The sequence below is a fragment of the Rattus norvegicus genome, chromosome 5 (genome assembly GCF_036323735.1).
Source record: "Rattus norvegicus strain BN/NHsdMcwi chromosome 5, GRCr8, whole genome shotgun sequence".
In the NCBI taxonomy this organism is placed as follows: Eukaryota; Metazoa; Chordata; class Mammalia; order Rodentia; family Muridae; genus Rattus; species Rattus norvegicus.
Window position 1 is genome coordinate 27,574,082 of NC_086023.1, and position 20,716 is coordinate 27,594,797.

Consider the following 20,716-nt stretch of genomic DNA (forward strand, 5'->3'; position numbering starts at 1 on the left):
TCGCTGAACTATCAACAATCTATGCGACTCAAGCTTCAAATAAAAATCAAATATTAGTAAATCAAGTGAAAGCATAAGTACTTCACAGAGTGAAACATGTCTAGTCTGACATTTAACAATAATTTCAAGAAAGCACTCCTCTACTTGAAGTGGAGTGGTCGATTCTGGAGGTAAAGTAGGTGAAACTGGGGGCTTCCTGAAATGCTGAAGAAGAACGGAGTTATCTATTTAAAAATGCTGTTGGCACCAGACGTCCATTGCTTAAGGGTAGAAAAGGAAGTCAGGTTCAACTCACTCAACAATGGCTGTTCATGACCAATGCTTTCAGGGTGTTCTCTACAGGTTTAGCATTTCAAATGACTTAGAGAAAATATCTCGTGTCTGTATGGATGTGGCACCTGTCAATAATAAAACTCATGGCCTATAGCTTAGGCACGAAAAAGGAGGTGGGACATCTGGGAGGCAGAAAGGATTCTGGGATAAGGCCAGGCACAGAAGATGTGACAGACGCATAGTACCTGAGCACAGGTAGCCAGCCACGTGGCAGAACACAGATTAGAATGGGTTATTTTAAATTATGAGCTAATCAGAGAAAAGCCTACCTGTATGGCAAAGGTGTCTGTAAATACATTTTAAGTCTAGTCTTATTTCTAAGAGCATGGGGCTAGGAGAAAGAAGCAAACCGAACTTCAACAAGTGAGTCTTATACAGTCTACACCCTAAAAATTATTCTAAAATCAACATGGTTTATAACTCATCACTGGACAAGAACTATGGGGGATAGAAATCGTAGTGCACAGCAATATTTTAAAGAGCAAAAGTATAGCATTCTTATGAAAAATGAACAGCAAAAAAAAAAAAAATAGTTTCCAGTTCTTTAATCCGAAGTATAATTGCAGCAGGAATTTTGGTGCAGAGCAAAATTCCCAGATCCCTGACTCTAATTTTGTCCAACTTAGTACACACACAAGAAAACTGAGAGGAAAGTCGGGATGAAAACGGGATCCTTACTGTTAAGAAAACCAAAGTGATAACCTGTAATTCAAGGCTATCAATAGCACGGTGCTTTAATACCATTGTAAAGACAGCAGGCCACACCTTCCTGAGAACCTTACAAGGGGAGACTGGTCCAACCATTTACGTTCCTGGGGTAGATGACGGTTAGGAGGTAAGGGTGAGGTCTTGGAGACAGATGCAAAAGCACTTAGATTGCATCTCCAGTAGCCTACCTTGCAGTACCTCTGATAAGTTATAACGGAAGTCCTTCGCTTTGGCTGCATGCATACAAAAACATGAAAATCGTTATTTATCAATAGAAGTTCACCCGTCACCTAGCAATGCTGTACGCTAATGAAATCATACACTTTTCTTTATGATAAACCAAAATTTTTTAACCTATCTATTTGGAACCACTTCCCTTAAAGCAGTAAGAGGGGAAAACACTGGTGAGTGACAAGTTCTACATAAGCATATTGTGTTCTCCTCTGTTCTCCTCTGTGACTGCTTGAGAGGTCTACTCGAAGGGGGCAGGTCTTCGACAGGAAATCGGCAACCACATCGTTTCCCTACTGGCCTGTCGGTGTCCTTAACTGAATCATTAAAGGGGACGGCCATACTTCGTAATTGCCCAACAGTGAAAACAAGTAACTCTCATCACTGGTTTTTAGCTAAGCAGAGTGTGCTGTACCCATATGACTGAGTATTACTCTGGACCTTGCAGACACGCATGTATATGCTATACTCAGAACACCCAAAACAATCACGGCAAGTCAAAGGGACCTGTAAGGGAAAGAGTGTATCATAGAAACGCTCTAAATTAGATGATGATGGTGGTGTAAAATTGTGAATACACCAAAAAAATGAATTTTAGATTTTCAAGTGTTTACAATATTTAACTTATGTGATTGCTCTCCATTTTTTTTAAAAAAGTGGTTAAAATAAAACAAATCATTTTTTAAAACTTTAGTGTGGCTGGTTAAATGGCTCAGCAGCTGAGAGCACTTCTGTTCTTCCAGAAAACCCTAGCTTCAGGTCCCGGAACCCATATCAGGTGACTCATGGTAGCCCCAAGGGATCCACTGCCCTACTGTGACCTCAGTGGGCACCCACACGCATGCACTCACACAGCTACATAAATAAAAAGCTTAAAGCTTTAGTGATTATATGAAAGAGAACAGGAAATACTACCAGAAGTACCCCCAGCGACGTCCTCACGTGAGCTTGGAGACGCCCTACCTGACCAAACGGTCCACCCCAGCACCTACACAGCCATGCGCACACAGGCTCCTATCTCAACAGACATACACTGCTAGGTGTTTCTTGAAAATCCTCTCTAAAGAAAGGGTTTGCAAGTCAACCATGACAGCTCTCATCTGTAATCCTAACACTGGAAGCCACTGGAGGTTTCAGGCCAACCTGGGTCATAGAATAAGATGGTATTTCAGATCTATGCCCACTAAAGGAATCAGTTCATTGCCTAGAATTTTCTAAAACTCGTAATAAAATTGAACAGAAAACAAAGAGTGCAGAAAATAGTGAAAATGAATTTAGCAAAGCTTGCTTTGATGGAATCGTCCACATATCACAATAAACAGAGAGCCTACATGGAAACCTTCAAGATTCGGGTCACTGCCCAGGGCGGCCCTTTGCTTTCAGTTTTTTAAGACTCGATGGGCACCTACAGTTGGTAATCACAGAAGAGAGGAGAGACCAAGCCTTGGGTTACCAAGGGCTATCATTTCACTCTGACAAACTCACTAGGGAGAGCATACCCTGATTCTTACCTAGAACTTCCTCATAATCAACGAGGTCAAACCACACGACGGCCACCGATGTCCAGACGCCCAGCAACGCAATGACCATGAACCACGTGAAAAAGGACCCTCCGGAAATTCCTCCTCTCCGCCCATTCTTGTGTCCTCCGTGCTTTGCCTCTGTTTGGAGAAAGAAAAGCATCAGGCGTCATCACAGGGAAAGAAGACACTGGGCCGAATGCCACTTTCCTCCCCGCTCATATATTTTGACACTAATTTGATAAATCATTTCAGAAACAAGTTTTATTTAAATTCTCAAAGTGCACTACATAAAATAATGACTCCGAACACAATGAAGCTTCTGCCTACTCAATCTACTCAATTACCACGTTTAAATAATCTTAATTTTGAACACAAGCAAACTCCTGATGGGCTATGCTTTTTTTTTTTTTAAATATGACAGAGCACATACATCCCTTCCATGTCCTTTGTCAACATGGCAACACTTTCTGTGTCCAAATGGCCCCAAGCCCTGCCTCAGGTGCTAATTAGCAAACACTGGTATGTCATAAGCCTTCCTGAAACTTCAGGTTCTTGCCTTCCTGGACCAAGGAAAATACTGGCCCCAACTTGATATCTCTCACTGTTCTCTTGCATTATCCAAAATTTAAGTTTCCAACTAGCCAACGCTGTTCAGTTTTCATTTTGTTATGACATCCAAGTCTTTAACAAGTGGCCCGGACACTTCCACTTCTGTAGCTTTCTGTCCTATATGGCGCTCTAATCCCTTAATGTCCATGCTGATCTTCCTGGTGTGGCTCTGCCAGCTCCTAAACTGGTTGCTGCCTTTTCCTGGTGCTGGCGAGTTGCTATTTTCTTACGAAGCAATATCTCTTGCCAAGACAGGATGAAAGACCCACCCTAAGAACCCTTGAAGTTCAGTGAGTACCAGCTAACAATGAAATCAGAGACGCATATTGATCCTTTTCCGTATCCTATTCACATTGTGCACGGCCTGAATTGTATTAACTGCCACAGGAGAAAACAATCTCCTCTAAAATTATGCAATATTGGGGAAGGTGAGAGAGAGAGAGGAGGTACAGAAACATGAATCACAGACAAAAAGAAGCAACCCAGCCCAGTTCCACCTCCCTCCTCCAGGAGATCCAGTAGGGCGTGGGGAGGCAGGAAACAGGCCTTGCCAACTGGCCTCAATGCAGGAAACAGCTCTGTAAACTGCTGTTCACCAAGTGTCGTTTATCACGCTTGCTGTTTTATGTGCCATATAATCTTCCAGAAATATTCTCCTAGTGGTTAAATAAACAGAAGTCACTGGTCACTGCAAAAAAGTCAATACTTTTTTAAAAAGTGAGCATCATATGCAAATTTCTCTTTTAAAAGAATATTATATTCCCAGATTATATATATATAAATATATATACTTAAGAAGGTTGTATCCTATCCCCAAAGGGCATCTGGGAAAAGGAAACCATTCTCCATCCTACCATCACAGAAGGACGATGATGCCTGTTATGTGTGGCATGGTGGGCTCTTCCCACAGCGCTGGCATAAGCATTGCTACATACATGGGGCCCTCAGGGCAACTTGCTCACATTTCCGCTGAAGGTGTTTCTAGAAGCTTAAGCAGGACATTGCCTTTTCTGTACAACTCTCCCTTGTGTGGCACGACATCCAACATGCTGAATTCCCCCCACCCAAAGGCAGATGGGTCCCAGGATCATTCCCCCAAATGTCCCTATGCATCTCTTGCATGGGCACTGCCCGCCTGGGAACCCCTGGATTCTCAATCATCATCTATTAGAGGGCAAAGAGGAAGGCGTTCACCCACTTCAGCACTGCACACTGGGCAGAGCTCAGAAAGTGACCTCTGTGCCTAATGAGGACTGACCTTCACGACTTGCAGCTCTATCAGCTCTTAGAACCTGCCTTCTACCTCTAGACAGGCCTCTAAGAGAACACTGAAGCAACAAAATGATTCCAATGAATGGCTCACAAAGAAAGCTGAAACCCTGTTTGTTAAAAGGATATCCTTTTCTTAGATTTATTTTATGCGTGTGAGTATTTTGTCTGCATGTACATCTGTGTATCATATGAGTGCCTGGTGCCTGTTAAAGGCAGAAGAGGCCATCGGAACTGGAGCCATGACAGGTCGTAGGCTAACTACGTGGGTTCTGACACCGAACCCAAGTCTTCTGCAAGAGCACCCTATGGCTTTAACAACTGAGCCCTTGTTTCAATCCCAAGAATATTCATGTTTTAAACCCATTAGGAGATTAAATATTCAGGAGATAAAAAAATAGCTCAATCTTAGCGTGCGTGCACAATGTGTATACATGTGTATACGTAAGTATATTCCTGTAACTAAGTGTATAAAATTATGGTGAGATAAGATGTTTTATTGTAAGGGGAACATGGTTTCCAATATTTTTATATGCCGTAAACAATCATATAAATCATTAAATGATCATTAAATCATTATTAATGATTAAAATAAGCTATCAGTGGGATTTTTCAAAGTAAGGGAGGAGATGGCAAAGATCTACGGGGCAGGAGGGCACCCTCAGTAGCACTGTTCGGTGTTTAGTTTACTACGCTTTTATAGACACGAAGACATCTTCCCAAAGCCATATGGAAAGGGCCCTTCTTAATTTTATATAACACAGAAATAAGAAGATGCTGGAGAGACGGCTCGCTGATCAAGAGCGTGCACCGCTCTTGTGTTCATTTCCCAGCACTCACACGAGTGGCTTACGACTGTACAACCTGTAACTCCAGCTCCAGAGGATTCCAAGGTCGCCAGCCTCGGTGTGAACCTGAACTCATGTGCACAGACCCATCACTAAAAAGCAAAAATAAACCTCTCTTCAAGGTAAAATGCACCTCAAACGGAAACATCCATTAAAAATCAATGATAAAACTACAATAAACTGGGGCCTTGTCTTATCTGTTCTTGGACACTCTGACAGACACCATCTTTTCCTACTGCCCCTCATTAGCTAAAATAGCAAATTGTTAAAAATACTTTATCCCTTTACAATGTCAATCAGTGTGTTATGCCAGCATCATTAACCTTATTACTATTAATAACCCACTAAGGATGAAAGCATTAAGTCGTAGAAGCATCTTTCTATCGGCACTTCCAAGTCTTTCCTTTAAACATGCTCACGAGGAGGGCGAAGCATGCATTACGGATCCAGACGTCCTTTAAGAGCCCCTTCCCAGAGCATACAACACGTGCTTGGCCTGTCCCATTGTAAATGTGCTGTGCTTAGTTCCCAGGGGCAGATTCGCTTTCCTGACTCAAGAGAAGTGTGGTAAGGCCAATGCTTCCCAAGGGCTTCAAACTCCACCAACAAACTCAAAACCGGGACGTCACCACAAAAACATTCTGGAAGAACAACCAGCGGTTGATGCTATTTTCTCAGATTAAAATAAGTCTGAGTCAGTCACATCTTGTTCTCTGACTCTAGATCCAAACGACGGTCCTAGGGACTGGTCACCGGGGTTTCGCAGCGTTAAGACCACAGCAATTCATTTTCTGACATGAAAGTGGAATGAGATTCATTTTTTTTTATTTATTTTTATTAACTTGAGTATTTCTTATATACATTTCGAGTGTTATTCCCTTTCCCGGTTTCCGGGCAAACATCCCCCTCCCCCCTCCCCTTCCTTATGGGTGTTCCCCTCCCAACCCTCCCCCCATTGCCGCCCTCCCCCCATAGACTAGTTCACTGGGGGTTCAGTCTTAGCAGGACTCAGGGCTTCCCCTTCCACTGGTGCTCTTACTAGGCTATTCATTGCTACCTATGAGGTCAGAGTCCAGGGTCAGTCCATGTATAGTCTTTAGGTAGTGGCTTAGTCCCTGGAAGCTCTGGTTGCTTGGCATTGTTGTACTTTTGGGGTCTCGGGCCCCTTCAAGCTCTTTCAGTTCTTTCTCTGATTCCTTCAACGGGGGTCCTATTCTCAATGAGATTCATTTTTGCCCGAGCTGCTTCATCCAAATGACACCCACATTAGAAAACGTTCACGCATGAACTGGACAGAATATTACTACGGAGAACAAGAGTTCCAACAATCAGAAGAGAAGACTCCAAAATGAAGTCTGGGCTAGGGACAAAGGGCCACTGTGTGTTGGTTGAGGAAAGAGTAAACAGAGGGGTCAAGTAATTCACCTGCCATTAAGTAGACTACAAACGATCCACAGACAACTGTCAGTGACCATTGTGCCTGGCATTTCACACTGACCCTAAACAGAGCATCTAAAAGAGTAAAACAACAATTCCTGATATGGAAAGCATCCTAACAGATGCTTTCACAAACAAAAGGCAACCTTTGATTATAAAGAAAATGGAAGATACATACACAAGGAAGTAAATTCAACACATTAAGGGAACGAAAGTATCCACTTAAAGAGTCAAAATCCTAATGTCTTCTACCTTGTTTTTCATTTACCCTCTGCTGCCCATGAAGTAGGTCAATTTCCATATAAGGAAGCATGCTCCAGCCAGGCATGCTCATGATACAAGACTAGACTTACATAGCCCTTAAGTTCCCCCGTCCTTTTCTATGAAATCTGAAACACAGAATTCTCTAGGTTCATTGTAACAGACATAGCAGACGATGGGCGTTTGTAAAATGTGGTTTACAGTAGTAGACTATAATAAAAGACAGCTTAAATTAGGACACCAACGCCTGTTCAGATTAAAGACAGATTAATTCATGAAAACTTAGCTACTGTGGACAGTCGATCTCTCCAGAAATTCAGGACAGAAAATGCAGAAGGCACAAAGCACTTAGCCAAAAGCTTCTGAACGGAGTAGTGGCGCTGAAATGAGGTAAGAAGCTGGCAGCTAGGTCCAGGCCCCCTTTTATGCCAAACAACAGAAATATACCTTTATCTTCAGCCATTTTGATTTCTTCAATCCATGAACAAAATACACAGAAGGGGAAAAACTAAGGTGCCCCGGGGCACCCAGCAAGCCGTTCTTCCCTGTAAGAACCGTGGCTACCAGTATTGCCAGGACAAGGGATCCAGTGCTAAACTGGACCTGACTCCAGCTCACCAGCTATTTTTAGAGACCACTTCCCCATGGCCACATGCTGCTAAATCGCTCAGGCTGAGTGCACTCCTGAGGATCCTGTGGCCCTTCCCACTCGGGATAGATGCCCTGCTTGGTTGGTCCCTACCTCTTCTAACTCCAGCATCTGAACGATGAAGCAGCCGGACAGGGTGCACAAGGAAACAAATTGTCCCACCAGTTTGAGTTTCTTCCGAACAGGCTTCGAGGGCCTCAGCGTCAACACCAAATCCTCTGTAATTAAAGGAGCCCACATGTGGCCCCAAGCCCAGAGCCAGCATGATTTGACCCTTCAGAATTTTAATCAAGAGACTGCAACACTAGTTATCCAGTTTGCTAAAAGGAAGACAAGTGATAAATGAGAAGAAGCTAATGAATTCTCTGGAATCCTGATACACAGCATTATCACCTCAGGAGCAGTCCTTCCAACAGCAAAATTAAAGACAGGGCAGGAAAACATTTCATCAGAAGACAGGAGAGGCCTGGGGGCCACTGAAGGAAAGAAAGAGGAGGGGGGATGACTGGAAGGTTAAGAAGAAAGGAAAAGTTCCTCAAAACGGGTCCTGGACAGAGATTATACAATCCCACATCTAAGGGTTCCCTTCTGGGAAATGAAACTGGCCCAATTTTAATACCATTTTTTCACTATTCTAAGATTAGCAGTTCATAGACTTCGTTCAAGCTCTAATTAATACGTGAAATTAATTTAGAGCAAGGGGAATCTAGAGCAAGCAGCAACTTTTCAAAGCTGCCTCTCCGTCTTTATATTTCTTATGTATTCATAAGCAAACAAAACATTTAAACATTCTGAAGAGAAGTCAGTAACTTAAAATCTGATAGTCCAGATATGAGACAGGGCGAAGAATGTATCAGAGACAACTGAAAAAACAACTCGTGTCTTGTTTTTCAAAGCTGGAGTTAAAGATGACTTTCAGGTAACTAATATTGCGAATATAATATGATATGATTATGCAATCATTATACGACGTTTTATACTATTGTAATATATTATAAGTGAATGTTCTGGAAGCTTTGTCTGAGGGTGTAAGGGCCATGTTGTGGGACCACAGGACCAGAGCTGACTCACAGAGTGGCCACACTTCGGTGGCCTGGTATGAATCTGAAAGGGGGATAGGGCTTATCAGCTTCTCCATCCTCCCAGGGAGTCAGCACATGTCAGGAGATCGGTTTTCTGCTTACGAGATATATTGACACACACCAGGCGTTCAAGTTCTTGCTGAAACCATCCACACCCCACGTTTTCCAGACTCAATCAGAACCTTACAAAAAAAATCTGCTTGCGTGCTCTCAGTTCTTAATAAGCCCAGGTATCCCCAACACAAGTGCCGACATGCTCCTTAGCTCTTGGCCAGCCTGTGTCGGGCAAACCTTGTTAAAAGTTACAAGACAGTAGCCGATTCATTAAAGAATCATGGCCATTAAATTAGGGTTAATGTAAGCCTTGGGCTTCTTCAGTACAGAGCTGGTTACTCCCTGGGGTACTAATCTTAACCGCCACCATATATACACTATTGTTAACGTGCTGCAGAGTTTTACATCAATGTCATACAAGCTAAAGTCATCCGAGAGGAGGGAGCTTCAACTGAGAGAATGCCTCCATAAAATCAATCTGTAGGCAAGCCTGTAGGGCATTCTTTTAATTAGTGATTGATGGAGGAGGACCCAGCCCATTGTGGGCGGAGTCACTCCTAGGCTGATGATCCTGGGTTCTATAAGAAAGCAGGTTGAGCAAGCCACAATGGGCAAGCCAGTAAGCAGCACCCCTCCATGGTCTCTGTGTGAGCTCCTGCCTTCAGGCCCCTGCGGTCAGTGACTTCCTGCCCTCCATAAGTGAGTTCCTGCCCTTCATGACTTCCTCCAGTGATGCCTTATGATCCGGAAGTGTAAGCCAAATAAGCCTTTTTGGTGAGTTGTGGTGTTTTGATGCATCAAAAGGAAAACATAACTAAGAGTTAACCCGTTCGTTCTTCTATATGCAATAGTTAAATAAGCATTGTTATAAGATGTCTTTCTTGCCTAATTTCACAAAGGTGACAGACCACCTGTGCAGTGGGATAAACGGAGAAAATGGCTCTGAGACACCGATTTAAATCATTCCCATGCTCATTGTAGGGAAAGTAAATTCTGAATTCCAAGAAATTGCCTGTAAACTTTTTTGATAGAAAGAATTCATCTAAAAGTTCTTTTAAAAAAATAATAAACGGGATTTGTATGTGGCAAATCAACACCGCAGCAGACGACAGTCACTATCAAAGTAGCAGCTGCTGGGACTAAGAACCAGCCCTGGGTACAGGCAGGGAACAGACCTGTAATGTGAACTCACAGCCTATTAATATCAACCTGCTATGACCTGAGACCACAAGAGCCAAGACCTACATCACCTGAGCCACCAGCTGCACTGTCTCCGAACACCTGCCCCGTGAAAATCTAGAGCCCTCTCCAGCCAGTGCTGGCCTTGGTCCCCAGCCACTCAGTATCTGCAGCAGCGATACACGGAAGGATAGCCTGGGGCTTCTTAATCTCTTCCTCCCAAGCTGGCCTTCCTGAAGGTCTGTAGAGGTTTCCCCGGAGCACACGTAAGATCCCAGGGGTTGGATGTTGGTCAGGGGGAACACACGAGCTGCTGAGATCCTCCACATGGAAGAGAAACTGAACAGCAGCCACTGGGAAGCAGGGATTTGAAGGCTGGGTTTGGTGAGCACACACTGTACCCAAGTCCTAGAACGTCACAGAGATGCCATGACTGTGTATGATGGCACGATAATGTATGCAAACGAATAAGTGAGCAGTGCTACATAAGCCCTGGGAGTCTCAGTCTCAAGGAAAAAGCAGCTGTTTGGACCAACTGCAAGACTATCAGTTCCTTGCACTCCCATCCCCCAAAAACCAAGCAACAAGAGCTCTGCTCCTCCAGTGCTCTCCGCATGTGATTGCACACCCCTGCTCCTGCCCCATCCTTAGTGGCCTGCCCACCGCCTCAATCTTAGCTGTAACCAAATGGACTGAATGCCCAGCCCTGGGTCAAGATCACAGATTCTCTCCCTCTTTTCTTCACCCCCAGAAGGCTTGCTCCCTATATGCCTAACACCTACCCTTATGGTGTGCCTTGCTGTGGCCTCGGCCTAATTCACTGTCTGAGGCACATCTTCATTCTCGCTCAAACACTCCTGTAGCCCTCCAGGCAGCCATTGGCAGAATCTAACTTCCTACTGAAAGTGCTCTGCTTGTTTGGGTCCACTACGGTGCCAGCAGGACACCCCACTCTCAGTAATGTTATTTAAACCAACACACATATCCCCAAAAGAGGAGCTTCCCTCCATGTACTTATCCTACCTCAGCAAACACGGGAGAGCAGTGTCATTCTAAACCTAGTATGAGTAGCCAAGAGTACCACCAAAGTAACCAAGGCAAAGCCATGGCAAATGACCTCTGCGACAAGAACACAACAAGAATACACGAGAGAGCTGTTCTTGCAGCTTGTCTAGTTACTGATTTCTTTTCTAGTTACAGATTCTGTAACTCCTTACCTCCCCCTCCCTGCCCCAGCTTGCTGTTTTTAATGTGTGTGGTGTCTCCTAAGCGATCCATGTCTCCAGTGTAATGCTGACAGGAGGTGAAGGTCAGTGGGGCATACCCTCAAAAGCAGGCGCCCACCTGCCCTCTCGGTTTTCCTCGCTCTAACATGTGCCTCCACCATCGATCGGCTGCTCTCCCCAGATGCCCAGAGTGATGGAAATGCCTAACCTGGAAACAAACTTTCTAGAACCATGAGGGCAAACTTCCACCTCTTTACAGATTTAATTAGCTGAGGTGTTCATTATAGCAACACCCCCACCACCTGCTTCCCTGTCTCTTCATACCCAAGCTGGAGAACAGGGTTCTCTCCTGACAGGCTGGCCACTTTTGCTACTGTGCTGACTGACATGAAGGCCTCCTCAGACGGGTACTGTTCCTCCTCCTGCCAAGGAGCGTAGTCAACCTCTCAACAGTGGTGCCGTGGTCCATTACAGCTTCCCAATGACCACAAAACCTGTTTCGAACTTCCCTGCCCTTAAATCCACTCTACCAGCTTCAGGATTCTCCTAGCCTCACTGCAGAGAGAACCTAAAAGTAGAGCAGGGAACTGTCTTGGGAGCCTACACCACCCATGCCCACAGCACTCCTCCCAGCTTTCTGCCCTTCCCCCTGGAGCTCTCCACTTTCGCTCCTGCCCATGGCCAGTGGGCTGTGTGCCTTTCCCTCTCTTCACAGGTACAATCCTTTAAGAGTACTTTATTTATTTGTTTGTTTGTTTATATGCATGTGAGCGTTTTGCCCCAGCATCTCTGTGCACCGTGTGTATGCCTGTTGCCAGCAGAGACTGAGAGGGCATTTGGATCCCCCGAGACGAGAGTTACAGATAGTTGTGAACTGGTCTGTTGAGTACCAGCCATGAGCCTAGGTCCTCTAGAAGAGCAGTCAGTGTTCATAACTGAATCTGCACAGGTACAATTCTTTGCAAAGGTCTTCCGTCTCCTTTACCTTCCCAGTCACAACTTAGAAACTATGCACTGGCCCCTGCTTCAGCATACCCCAGAGCAGGATCTCCAAGCTCACACTAGTGAATCCTGTATCACAGAGTCAGTGGAAAGCCTCCTGGTCCATCTTCTTTGACCTCTTAGCATGATTCTCTCCCATTATGTTTCTTCCTTCCTTTGCCCTCTGAATGAATTAAGGCCAAGAAATCTTCAATGGCATGGCTGTTCCCCCTTGTAAGCTCGAACGGGGAGACGTTTCATTGATTCTACTTTATCCAGCATGGGAGAAGGACGTCATTCACTATTTTCAAAAGTAATCACGGAGGGGCAGTGGATTTCCAGGTAGGAATACCTTTCCTAGAGGCACCTTCCTATCTTCCCTCCCTCCCTCCTTCCCTCCCTCCCTCCCTCCCTCCCTCCCTCCCTCCCTCCCTCAGCTTCAGCCTCCTCAGTCATTTCCATCAGCTCCCAGCACTTTCCCATTCCGCCTTCTTGGGTCAATCTCCTCTATGTGACTTTGGAGCGTGACAAATTAGCTCACTGGTCTCCAACTCACTTCAGCTACTATCCGCAGGATTAAAACGCATCTCTCCTTTGGCTACAAACCCAGTTAACTGCCTCCTATGTGTCCTATATGAATGTCTGACCTGCACAAACGTTTCTGACATCCTTCCCTCCCCTCTGCAAGGTCAGGGCCACAGATCACTTCCAAGAGAGAAACTTGGGATTTACCCCAGCCCCCTTTCCAGAAGGTTCACCTAAGGCTATTTCCCCACCAGGCTACTGGGAAAGGGCTAATTATGCAAATATGTGGCCTCCCTCAGCACCTGGGTATCCTTGTCAATTAAAATCAGAGTGCCCAGCATACTATGGAGGCCAAAGGATAACTTTTTTTCCTTCCACTCTTGTATGGTTTCTGGTCCTTTGCAAGCATCCACTGGCCCATTTCACAGGCCCCTGAGCAACTCTTTCAGTGGCTTTTCTTACGGTGTGTGTTTGTTATGAAAGGAAAAGGGTGGGGAAATCTGTTTGCTCTCATTCTGCCTTCTAAGTATAAAACTTATCATGCAAACCCAAGCTCTCTTCCGCTAATCTATCAACCTCAACGTAACTTCACGGCTGTCCACAGTTATAGTCGTGCTTCAACCTGATTATGTTATAAGATTTTTAAAATATTAATAATCCTTATGCTACTCTCAAAACAGCAAAACTTCAAGACACAAAGGAGGGCAAAGTTGGGCTGGCTCCAGCTGCTCAAACCTCAGCTTTGTTTCACTTCCCCTGAACTATTTAAAACCTAGACGCGCGCGCGCACACACGCACGCACACACACGCACACACATACACACACACACACACACACACACACACACAAACACACACACACATCTGTACCGCTATTCATGCTCTCTGCCCAGCCTGACCTGAAATGTTCCAATGCTGCCACTGCCTGCCACAGTCACTGTCCTGCCCACGCCTCACTATTTCCTGTTCTATCTAATACACTCCTCCTCAAGGAAGCCTTCCTGGTTTTCCTTAAATGCTCTGACAGCAATCAGCATGTCACTGGGAATTAGACTGCTTAAGACAATGGGTTTCTAATCTTCTTCTGCCTCTAGAAGGTAGGTTTCAGCAAGCCAGGTCCGGAAGAATTGACCTCTTCACTAGTGAGCAGTTCCACAGCAGCTCCACAGGGGGAAAGGTATTTCCACAGCTCCACCTCAGATGTATTTGTAGTGCTACTCAGATTGAACAGGAAGGAAATAGGCAGCCCCTTCCATGGGTTTCAGCAGCCAGAAACAAAACTATGCTTGCTCTCTTGACTCAGCCTATGGAGAAAAGGCACAGTGGCTGGAAGATTGTCCTATGCTAGAATACTAGAAAAAAACAAAACAAGTAACAGTTTGCACATCCATCAGTCTAGGTTAAAATGAAATATTAAGCTACCCAGGCCTGCCTTCTAGCCTTCCAGAAGGCTGCCTGCCTATCTGCCTGCAAGCCCTTCCTCCCCTCCTCCATTTGTCCTTCCATTTGAAAACTAATTATCCTTTTGAACCCTCCGATAAGTACCACTACCATAGCATTCACCTGTGTTTGCAGTGATGCTGCACGAACAGAGGAGACTAAGGAGATCAGGACACATGGGTCCATCCATACCCTACACACACACACACACACACACACACACACACACACACACACACCACCACCACCACCACCACCACCACCCCTACCCCACACATCCCCATTAAGAGTCTTTTAGTTTCTAAAATTACAGTGGGAAACTTGGGTTAGTTCTTCAAGCCATGCCTAATGAATCAGTTTTTAAAAGTTAATTAGTTCTCCCCATAGAGTGTTCAATAGAGGAGAGTCCATCTCTGAGGAATAACCACTCCCCTAGGCTAATTACCCATGTAACAGGTATTAAGACAACATTTAAAATGAGGCAAGTTTCTTGCTGGCCCAGGAAGGGAAAGTTTTTGGGAAGTGAGAGAATGACGTTCAGTCAGAAATCAAAAAGTAGTACAATAAAAAAAAAATGTGAGAGTAAAGGTCTTCCATTTATTTTCACTAAAATCAGTAACAGATGAAAGAAGGAAGGAGGGGCAGGAGAGGTGTCTCAGCAGTTAAAAGCACGGATTGCTCTTCCAGAGGACCCAGGTTCAATTCCCAGAACCCACCTATCAGCTCACAACTGTTTGTAACGCCATGATCTGACACCTTCACACAGGCATACACACAGGCAAAGTACCAACACACATAAAATTAAATAAATAAATAAATAAATAAATAAGAAGGAAGGACAAAACCTGAAAACATGGCCACTCATTTAACTCTTAATCCAGAGACAGTGGTTGCGAAGCCAATAGTGAAAACTGCTGATCTTCAGTTGTATCCTTGAAGGTTTCTTGACAACAATGAAGGTGCCTTAGTCAGGGTTTGTATTCCTGCACAAAACATCATGACCAGGAAGCAAGTCAGGGAGGAAAGGGTTCACACTTTCCACATTGCTGTTCATCACCAAAGGAAGTCGGGATGGGAACTCATACAGGGCAGGAACTTGGAGGCAAAAGCTGATGCAGAGGCTATGGAGGGGTGCTGCTTGCTGGATTGCTTCCCCTGGTTTGCTCAGCCTGCTTTCTTAGAGAACCCAGGACTACCAGCCTAGGGATGGCACCACCCACAATGGGCTGGGCCCTCCCACCCTTGATCATTAGTTGAGTAAATGCCTTATAGCTGGGTCTCATGGAGTCATTTCCTCAAGGGAGGCTTCTTTCTCTGTGGTAACTCCTGCTTGTGTCACGCTGACACACAAAACCACCCAGTAGAGAAAGTAACTGTGAAAATTAAAAAGCAAGAATGACTGTAAGCAGAAATTATAGAGCAAGCTTACAGAGACAGTTTGACCAGTGTAATGAGGGCTCTGTCACAAAAACATGAGGACCGGAGTTAATCCCTGACATCCATGTAAAACGTTGGGTATGGTTGTAATCTCTGAAGTGAAGAGGCAGAGACAAGATCTAGAATTCACTGGCCACCTAACCTACTTGGTCAACTCCAGGCCAAGGAGAGACCACATCTAAAAACCTGGATTTTCCCTGAGAAATGACATCCAAGGTTGATGTCTAGCTTCCATATACACAAAGACCTACACACAGACCTGCATCCACATGGAAATGCACTTAAAACAAATGTACGAATTATACAGCAAGAACTGCCTCTCTACAGAGATACCCTACTTGATAGGCATCCTATCTAAGGCAATGGTTCTCAACTTGCCAGTCATAACCCCTTTGGTGGTGGTGGTGGGGTGTCACATATCAGAGATTTACATTACAATTCATAATAGTAGCAAAATTAGTTATGAAGTAGTAACAAAATAACTTTATGGTTGGTGGGTATGGTGGTTTGAATAGGCATGGCGCCCATAGACTTGGGTGTTTGAGTGGTTGGCCCAAAGGGAGTGGCACTATTAGGTGTGCCCTTGTTGGAGGAAATATGTCACTGTGGGGGGCAGGCTTTGAGGACTCCTATGCTCAACATATGCCTGTGTAACATACAGTCCCCCTTTGCTGCGGATCAAGATGCAGAACTCTCAGCTCCACTGTCAGCACCATGTCTGCCTACCAACAGCCATGCTTCCCGCCTTGACAATAATGGACTAACCCTCTGAGCTGTAAGCCGGCCCCACATTCAGTGTTCTCCTTTATAAGAGTTGCCATGGCCATGGCGTCTCCTGCGAAACAAAACTAAGACAGGAGTCACCACAACATGAGAAACTGTATTAAAGGATGCTGCATTAGGAAGGTTGGAACCAGTCTAAGGACTCTGGGCATTTAGATAGCCTCCCAGTGTGACTGATGAGGGAAACTGTGGGCCACACGATTATCAGGTCTGATCTTGGAAATGCTAAGCTGAAGCATGAACCAAACCTCTACAAACCCTGGACACCAAAAGCTAGATGAGCTCCCAAGGGCATTTATTGGTCATAGGGCATTTATTGCATTGTATGTGCCCTCCATTAACTGTTTCTACTTCTTTTCACTGTAATAGAAAAACATTGGTGAGTACAGCACTTTGCTGAGTTCTGCCATTTGTTCTAGTGAATTGCTGCACACACGGTGGCTGTAGGGGCCCTCGACCTTGAGGTCAGCTGAACTCGGTGCCCTCAGGAGGCCCCAAGCCATGGCTAGTGTCTGAAGTGAGACCAATCTTGCAGTGCTGTTCCCTCAGGCTCCAGAGTTTGCCTCACTCCTGGTGCCCTTCTCTCCACCCACAAGAGCTATACATTTTCTTACATACTCCTGACTGGGAGAAATTCTACAGCTTGGCCAAAAGCTGGAAAGTACACTTCTACAGAACAGTAAGCTGGGTTTTCAAAAACTCCTACCACATTACAGCAAACACAGCAAAGACATTAATAACATGTATGAACTCCCCAAATCCCCGCTTAATGCCAAATGGGAGCAAGGGACTGGGAGAATTATACACAAAAGATAAAAAGCTTCCTGGAAGAGACTCTCACTCCCTAAGGGGATGCACACTCAAGCAGTGGGTCCAAGAGACCACTTTACCCGTGAGCAGCAGAACAGGGAGAAACGTGAAGCAGAGGCTACAGGGAAAGGGCCACACACTGCAGCTTGAGCTCCTGGAAAGACCCGGCTTTCCATGGATGAAAGGGGGCAACAAGGACGACGTAGCAGTTCCCTCCCAGAACTGACTGCCCACATGAGTGACTCTGGGTCATCCTGTGGGCTACGGTGAAGGTTCCCACCTGGCACATGTCTCTTGTGAGCAACCTGCCAGTCAGTCTTACCAACTGGCAGAGGAGGCATTGCCAGGAGCTGTGAGGACAGAGGCTTTTCAGGCTCCTCCCTGCCTGGGAACTCCTGAGATGCAAAAGCCTTGAATAGGCAATTATGGACAGGGACAAAAGATACATCACCGGAGGTACTGGGTAGTCCTTGCCCCCTGCAGGCCCTTCTGCCTGCCTGCCACAGACAGAACGTGGCACTGAAGATGAGGTCAGTGCTAAACCGGCCAGACTTAAATATGGAAGGTGACTGGGATGTTGAGGAATCTGTCACACAGGTGGGGGAGAGCCTGTGCTCCCTAGAGGAAATGAGGGATTAATCCTAACCAACTAAAGGAAGATGTAGGGCTTCCACTAGTACCTGGCAAACAAGAGATACACAAAATAAATGTCTACACAATGGAAAATAGTCAGTAAAAATGACAGGGACACAACTCATATGTGAATGTGTCTCCAATGTTTAATTAAATTCCAAAATGCACCATTCAATCTGAAATAAGTTTATAATGAGTACTATAGATTCTGTTGTGAAGGGATTAATGCATGGCTTCTGTTATAGCCACTCACCAATCTGTATTCACCTTTTAATCAACCTCGTGTATACGAAACAATTCAAAGTAAATTGTAAACATCAGCACCCGCCACTTCAGTAAGTATGGCACACAGTTCAATTTTTTTTTTAATAGTTTTTAGTGTAAGGTTCCCATGAAAGGAAGAGCATTCACCTTAAGTGACTAGCTCCTGGGCTTTAACAAATGTGTACTCTGCTATTGCAAAATCCTTGTCAAGACTAGAACAAGAACCCTATCTATCCCACTAATGATCCTTCCCAAGCTTGTCTCGCCCTATCCTGCTCTGAGCGATCGCTCTGCTGCTCTGTTGAATGCTTCCCCGTTTTAATTTTCTAACTATATATTAGTTCTACCTATCCCTAAGAGTCTTATCAAAATGGTGCCATATAATGTGTCTTTCATGTTCGCTCCATCGTACTGTAGTATGCTGCTCTCATACTAGGTAACCAAGGAGGAGGCTCGCTGTCTGTATACGTAAGTATATAAGAGTGAACACAGTCAATCCATTCTGCTACTAGTAGAGAACTAGGCATTCCCCACACCACAACGACTCTGAATCAAAATTGCTAGAGAAACTCTCAACCAAGATTACTGTCAATCCAGCAGCTTTCCATACTCACAGTTTCTACATCCATGGATTCAATCAATAGCCATTGAAAATTGTATCTATGCTTACATTTGTACTTAATGTGTACTGACATTTATTCCTTGTCACTATTCCCTGAACCATGTGGCATCAAACCACTTGCATAGGCCTTGCATTGAATTAAATATTAGGGCTGGATAGTTTATGTCAAATTGACACAAACTAAAGTCACCTGAGAGGAGTGAACCTGATTTGAGAAAATGTCTCCATAAAATGGGGCTGTAGGCAGGTCTGTAGGGAATTTTCTTAATTGTTGATCAATGGGGGAAAGCCCAGCCCACTGTGGGTACACACACACACACACACACACACACACACACACACACACACACACCCTGCTGGTGGTCCTGGGTTTTACAGGAAAGCAAGCTGAGCTAGCTATGAGGAGCAAGCCAGTAAGCAGCTCCTCTGGGCACTTCCCCTGTCCATCATGGCTGCTCCATCAGCTCCAGCCTCCAGGATCCTGCCCTACTTGAGTTCCTGTCCTGACTTCCCTCAGTCATCACTGTGTTCCCACAGTGATAAGAAAGTGCAAGCCGGGGGCTGGGGATTTAGCTCAGTGGTAGAGCGCTTACCTAGGAAGCGCAAGGCCCTGGGTTCGGTCCCCAGCTCCGAAAAAAAAGAACCAAAAAAAAAAAAAAAAAAAAAAAAAAAGAAAGTGCAAGCCAATTAAACCCATTTTTCCTAAGTTGCTTTGGCCACGGTGATTCCTGACAAAAATAGTAAGCGTAACTAGGTCAGCACTAGAAGTAATCTGTGGATGATTTGAAGAATAGGGTGGGGGGGCGGGCTATGCATAGTTTACCTGCAAATACAACACTGGTGTGCACATGGGGCTTCACTTTCTGTGTGAGGAGGTTCTTAGAATCAATCTTCAGATAAGGAAGGATAATTATACACGACACATATATAATTAAGATTAAGATCAATATCAGAACTGCTGGGTCCCCAGGCGTAAACATAGTGGGTGTTATAAAAAAAAATAGACATATCATTCGCAAAGTAATTCCACCATTGAATGTGCTCATTAAGAACCACTTACCACTCTGTCACAGTTAGGAGTTTGTCTGTTTAGGTTTAGCCATTCTAATGAGTGCATCGTGGATCTTACAGTGAGCCTCGCATATGCTCTCCTGAGAATTAGTTATGCGAGCACACATTTCAAATCATATTAGCCATTTACTTCATACAATCAGTGAAGCATTCGCTCAAATCTTTTACACATCTGCTTCTGGTTTGAATAGACTTGTAAGAGTTCTTCCCATTTCCCTGAAACTTGCCCATTAGCATTCACAACCGGCGAAACCTGTTTCTCCGGGTCTGCCTGCTCAGCTCCTCAGTGACCTCTTCAGAGAGGCTGTGTGCAGTATTAATGAAGCAGTATGGGGCATATTTTAAAGACATCACCAGCATACCATGGGTGAAGGGGTAACAGGGTTCCTTGTTTCGCCATGAGGTGTGACATCTATTTCAGGGCTTACTTGCAAATCACTGGCTCTAAGAAACACAGACACTAGCAGAATCCTTGTTAAGGGCAGAAACTATGCATGGTGAGGTGGTTTCAAAACAGAGGTCAGAATATTAGCATCTCTTTATGGCTCTCACCAAGAGTGAAAGTAAAAAACAGGTGATGATTTTGAGGGTTTTTTTTCCCACTAGCTAAGTTATGAAAACTTTGGTCACTCAAAGTTAGGAGCAGAGACTGAAGAAATGGCCATTCAGAGCCTGCCACTCCTGGGGATCCAGTCATGTACATACAGCCACCAAACCCAGACAATATTGCCAAGAAGTGCA

General features: G+C 44.8%; 1 protein-coding gene across 16 annotated transcripts in view; it reads right to left on the minus strand.

Annotated features, from left to right (window-relative positions):
* The window catches only part of Asph (aspartate-beta-hydroxylase), a 212,587-nt gene that overhangs the window by 175,149 nt on the left and 16,722 nt on the right, over positions 1 to 20,716 (minus strand). For 5 of the 16 annotated variants that reach the window (XR_010066377.1, XM_063287527.1, XM_039109773.2 and 2 more), the window contains exons 2-3: positions 2,784 to 2,933; positions 1,230 to 1,274 (exon numbers count right to left, since the gene is read on the minus strand). Coding sequence is in view for 15 of the 16 variants with exons in the window: in XM_063287527.1 (XP_063143597.1) it covers positions 1,230 to 1,274; positions 2,784 to 2,933 (195 nt within the window). In the remaining variant the exon portion in view is untranslated. Of the gene's footprint in view, positions 1 to 1,229; positions 1,275 to 2,783; positions 2,934 to 7,666; positions 12,720 to 20,716 lie in introns of those variants that run through there. The other 11 variants (XM_006237861.5, NM_001401939.1, XM_063287529.1 and 8 more) reach the window with 8 other exon arrangements.